The following is a 5,696-nucleotide window of genomic DNA, read 5'->3' as shown; positions in this document are numbered from 1 at the left end:
AGCCTCCTAAGAATGTTCTGGAAGCCAATAGACTTCTTGTCTCCGAATCTCCAATTCTTTGGGAGGAACTCTGCGCCTGGGTCCCAGTTATGTCAAAGAGTTGAATGAGTCTCCGAGTTAGGGACATTGGAGGACTTGGCTGACACCCCCTCACCTGCCAACCTCCGGTTCATGGGACACAATGTGCCCATGGGCATCTCCTGCTGCCACGGAACAGATCCAATTACAAGCCAGCTCTTAAACAGAGCCACAGTTCATAACTCCTACCTATGGTTTCCAACTATGTCCTTCGGCACTTCACAGAAATGTCATCGTTGTCCCCGAAAAGCATGTAGAATATTTGGGACAACTCTGCTCTATGGGATCTTTTCTTCTCTAGAACAAATTCATTTTAATAGTTCCTGATAGGAACATCTTCTTGTTACTGTATGGACTTTCACCTCCCACATTGGTCTTAGGAGTCAGGCTCAGGACCTTGGTGTGGGGTTATCTTTTTATTTAAATGAATATTTTATTACTTATTTATTTGACCGAGGAAGAGGGAGAGAGAGAATGGGTGTGGCAGGGCTCCCGGCCACTGCAAATGAACTCCAGACGCGTGCATCTCCTTGTGCGTCTGGCTAATGTAGGTCCTGGGGAATTGAACCTTCGTTCTTTGGCTTTGCAGGCAAGCGCCTTAACCGCTAAGCCATCCCTCCAGCCGCCACAGCTACCTTTTTCGGTTGATCCTCAGCACCCTCCTCTGGCCTGCCATCAGTCTGTGTTGTACCCTTGTGGCATAAGGAAGCCCCACAGCTCCACTTTTGTCACACACTCAGCTCACTGCTACCTAACAAGTGGGGGTCTCCTTGGTAATATGCTTTTTCCCCGAGGGGCCTCAGGACGAACAGTAGCAGTCAGCTGGGGGAGTCTGGCTCCCACGGGTCGGTCCTAGCTGCCTGCACATCCGAGCTTTGTGGCCATGTCCTGGGAGGCGCTGGCGGCAGCAGTCAGGGCAGGGGCTGGGCCAGGGCTCTGTGAGCAGGAGGTTGTGGGTGAGTTCCCATGACAGCCAGATCTTGGAGGCCTGCTGGCTGCTTGATGTCCGCTCTCCTATCTTCAAGCTGCAGGCTCGTCCCCCTCCCATCTGCTGAGACCTCCCCTGTGATCATCCAGCTGTCCTTCTATCTGATGTGGCTGGACTGCCCCTGCCCATTAGCCCTGTCCTTCCTCTCTATGCCTGGGAGTCTGATCTGGGACTCTGATCTGTGCATGCCTTCAGTGCCAGCGAGCAAAGATACTTGTTGACCTTCAGCCAAGCTAGAGATGTGTCTGTGAGCATTTTTTCATCCCAACAGAAGCGTCGCTGACACGGAGATCTTTCTGTGACTATTTGCAGGCTGCAGCTGGGCCTTCAGAGCCATGGACTTATTTTTTGGTTCAAAGGTGGATGAGAGAGCTGGAGAGATGACTTAGCAGTTAAGGTGCTTGCTTGAGAAGCCTAAGGACCCAGGTTTGATTCCCTAGGACCCATCTAAGCCAGATGCACAAGGTAGTGCATGTCTCTCTCTCTCAAATAAATAATTAACCTACATGCATATTTAAATAAAATATTTTAAAAATAGAAAAAAAAAGAGAATTCCAATTAGTGGTGGTACATGAGGGGAAGAGAGCTCTGATTTGGGCATCTGGAGATGCTCATAGGCTTGAGGATGTCTAGGAGCTTTTAAAAATTTGTTTAAAGATTTATTTTTTTTAAAGACAGAGAGGAGAGAGACAGAAAGAGAGAGAGAATGAGAATGGCCACTCCAGGGCTTCTAGCCACTGCAAATGAACTCTAGATGCATGCACCATGTGTGTCTAGCTTACGTGGGACTTGGAGAATCGAACCTGGGTCCTCAGACATCATAGGCAAGTGCCTTAACCACTAAGCCATCTGTCCAGCCCTGTCTAGGGGCACCTGCATACTCAATAAAGGCTGGTGACTTTATGTTGTCTCTGTCTTTCTTTCTTCCATTCATTCATTCTTTCTGTTTTGTTTTGTTTGTTTGTTTGAGGCAAGCTCAACAGACTGGCCTTTTCTTTAATATGCAAGAGAGTGAGAGTGAGAAAGAGAGAGAGAGATTGACATGCTAGGTTTTCAGCCACTGGCATTGAACTCTAGACGTGCACCTCCTTGTGCTCAGGGGCAGCCTTGTGTGCTTGTGTCACTCTATGTGTCTGGCTTACGTGGGACCTGGAGAGTTAAACAGGAGTCCTTAGCTATTGCAGTCAAAAGCCTCTTAACTGTTGAGCTGTGTGCAGTTCTATATTGTTTCTTGAAACCTTCCTCTAAATCATGTCACAGTTATGTCTTTTTCCAGAAAAGTCTTTTAAAATTAAGACATATGATCCCCAGTGCCAGCAGCCCTCAGTTCAGCCAAACAGCTCAGACACGGGCTCCACATGGTCCTCGGGGCGGGAGGTCCTGGCCTTCCACCTTTTCCTCACCTGATGGAGTAGGGAGGGAGGGAAAGAATGGAGAAGCAGCCCCTGTGCCATTCACGAGGCTGAGCCTTCGCATAGCTTCCCCATGGGCCAGGTCAGGCCTCAGGTCCCGGTGAGCAAGCAGCAATGGGCTCCCTCACGCTGGTCCCACAGCTCCTTGGCCCCTTCACACACATCCGCAGTCATGTGTCCTCCCCAGGTGAAGGTACCGCAGAGCGCAACCAGGTTACCAAGCCCAGCTTTCCTGAAACCTGGCCTCACGGTGGGGGAGACAATTCTGGTCCTCAGAATTATGTTCATCTCGAGAGGCATTTTGTGTTCTTCCCTGTGATGCTTGTAGCTGTTCATGGGTTGACTTGGGGCAACTCTTCTAAACGATTTTCCCCTCTCCAGTTTAGCCCTTTCATCTGGAAAGCAGATTAGGAAAGAAGGATGCCGTAGTGGAAAGAGCCTGGGCTGGGGCTTCTCATAGGATGTGTACGTACAGATGTGCTTGGGAAAAGCCAAGTATGGTGGTTCAGATGATTCATGGGAAGTTGTCCAGACCCAGATGTCCTCCCCAAAGGAGAAAATAATTTTTTAAAAATAAATATTTTATTTGTGTGTGTGTGTGTGTAAGAGAGAGAGAGAGAGAGGGAGAGAGAATGGCATGCCAGGGCTTCTGGCCATTGCAAACAAATTCTATATGCATGCACCACCTTGTGCATCTGGCTTAAGTGGGTTCTGGGGAATCGAACCTTGGTTCTTAGGTTTTGCAGGCGAGCACCTTAACCACTAAGCCATCTGTCCAGCCTGAGAAAATAATGTTTTACAAGGACAGCCAATGGTTGGGTGGTGGAGAGGAGGAAGGAGCACGCATGAAGGCAGATATCAGCCATAGGCACAGTTTTATTGTGGACTCCACGTTCACCGGGGAGCAGACGCTGAGGAAGCTGGAGAGATGAGCTCCCAGGGCAGAGACCCACGTCCGAAGAGCATACACGGTACCCAAGCCCCTCACAGCAACTGCTGCACAGTAGACATCTATGAACCGCAAAGACTGACAGAGACACAGTATTTCCTTGTTGGCTCTTTAGATTCAATCATTGACATCTTTTTGTTTCATTGTTTTGGACAAAGCACACACAACACTGCACTGCTCAACTGTTTGCAGTTAAGATACAGAGACAGAATTATACAACTTTTGAACTTCGTGCTACCACCGCCTCGTCTAGAACACCCGCGGTGGTGATGAGCAAGGCCACCAAATTCAGATCGTTTTGAAGCTTGAATAAGAGTCAGACACTGTGAAAAGATAAACGGAGGTACGCAACCTTGGGGATCATGCACCCAGGACCGGGGAAATTTTGTGTCCCAAAGGGAGCTGAGCCAGGTTTTGGTGACCTCTGTCTTGAAGGCACACCGCTCCTGCAGTTAAGAACTTCCATCAGGCTGCGGAGAACAGCACGTGTTCTCAGCAGTGGATGGAGCACAGAAAACGGTCTCCAGAGACGCAGACCAAGTCCTGGAACACAGAGGAAGCGACGAGAAGGTCGCCAGAGCCGAGCTGGGGGTGGGCTAAGAAAGCCGTCTTCTCCATCCCAGCTGGCCCGTGAGCGGTTACTTCCCCTTGCCATGGGGCGAGCACGTCTCCTGGACTTTCGGTGGGCACACCTCCACGCATTTTGTCTGCGGTAGCTCCTGGCAGGGCTCCTCACACTGGGGCAGGCATTGGCCTTGGCTCGGAGGTAGGCATGGGCCTTGGCCTTGCTGCGGGCAGCTTCCCTGGCTTAACTCCTGGCACTGAGGTTGGCATACCTCCTGAGTTTGTGGAGAATACTTATCTTGGCACGAGGGGAGGCACACTCCCTCAGCTTGTGCCTGGCACTTCTCTGGCGTCTTTTGTAGACACGGAGGTGGCGCGCATGGCTGCTTGCACTGCTGGTCACTGAAGGACATCTTGGACGATTTGTTAGAACCTGAAAACAAGCACAAGGTTGGGAATGACCTGCAGTAAAAGCTCCAGGTTGGGAACTGGGGGTGGTGGTGAAGGACTGAGAGAGGGGAAGGAGGAGTGAGCTGTTATGAAACCTGACTTATTTTTCTCTCTTTCTTTTTGTATCCCAGCCTCCTCTGACATCTGCCTTCAAGGCAGTGGTAGTCTCATGGCTTCTGTCTGGATAGCCAAAAGCTGCAAGTTCAAGTCTAAGTCTTTTGAAAAATTCTGTTAAAATTAAAAAAAAAAAAATCTTAGCTGGGCATGGTAGTGCACGCCTCTAATCCCAGCACTTGAGAGGCAGAGGTAGGAGGATCGTGGCAGTGAGTTTGAGGCCTCCTTGACACTACATAGTGAATTCCAGGTCAGCCTGAGCTAGAGCGAGACCCTACCTTGAAAATACAAAAAAGAGAGAGAGAGAGAGAGGATACACAGGATGGTTAGAGAGGCCCAGGAAACGGCCAGGTACGTGGAAGTCGGTGGAGAGTGGAGCCCAGGGGAGGAGCGGAACCATAGCTTTCCTAAGATGGAGCGGCCGGGAGAGAGAGGGGTACAGACGCCCACCTACCTGATCTTCAACAAGACCCAACGAGGGATGCAGTTCGTGGATCCCAGCAAGGTGGGGACTTTTATACAGTGGCTGGTCAGGCCTCCTGAAGGGCTGATGGACCACGTGGGCTGAAGTCTTAGTTGTGGAGTCACCATAACTAGCTTCCTCTGAAGTCACGACCGGTTTGAGTCACTGCTTGTGATGCCTGTTAATCAGCCACTTGCCTCTGGGTCCTCATCAGCCCTCAGCAGGGAGGGGCTCACGCAGAACTCTTTCATTAGAGGCAAAGGGAAGGAGCCTTCATCAAATGTTATCTGCTAAGCCAGGCTTGGCGTTCTGTGCCTGCCCACACCGCTCAGGATGTGGAGCGAGATAAGACGCTCTTCTCACCTTTGCGACGGGGGTGGGGGATGGGGGTAGGTGGGAAATTTTTGCTTAAGACCCAGTGGGGTCTTCTGGGTCAAGTGTTTGTGTGGCTTATTTTAGACATTTCCATGAGATGCCCGTCAGGGGAGTCTGGAAAGCCGCACTTCTGGGTCTAAGGAAGATGGCTTGCTCCGGGGTTCCAAGCAAAGGGTCCACAGTCTCCTGGACAGATCGATTTTCCTGCATGAAAGTTTTGAGGGAAACTCAAGTTAGTTGAAGAGGGTACCGCAAGCCATCTTCACCTTCTCAACCTTGAGTTATGATGTCCTTTTAACAGTA

The 5,696-nt window shown here is 50.4% G+C and overlaps 1 protein-coding gene across 1 annotated transcript; it reads right to left on the bottom strand.

The window, feature by feature from the left end:
- Positions 1 to 4,065: 4,065 nt before the first annotated feature.
- Prr9 (proline rich 9) lies at positions 4,066 to 4,404 on the bottom strand. Its single transcript, XM_004667178.2, has one exon. The coding sequence runs from the start codon at positions 4,402 to 4,404 to the stop codon at positions 4,066 to 4,068; it is 339 nt and encodes a 112-aa protein (XP_004667235.2).
- Between the last annotated feature and the right edge of the window lie 1,292 nt (positions 4,405 to 5,696).

The sequence above is a fragment of the Jaculus jaculus genome, chromosome 19, assembly GCF_020740685.1.
Source record: "Jaculus jaculus isolate mJacJac1 chromosome 19, mJacJac1.mat.Y.cur, whole genome shotgun sequence".
Taxonomy (NCBI): domain Eukaryota; kingdom Metazoa; phylum Chordata; class Mammalia; order Rodentia; family Dipodidae; genus Jaculus; species Jaculus jaculus.
Note: the sequence above shows the minus strand (reverse complement) of the source record. Positions and strands in the feature narration are given on the sequence as shown.

Bases quoted from the DNA above. Each gene is read 5' to 3' on its own strand.
- Prr9 (XM_004667178.2), bottom strand. From the start codon at position 4,404: ATGTCCTTCAGTGACCAGCAGTGCAAGCAGCCATGCGCGCCACCTCCG.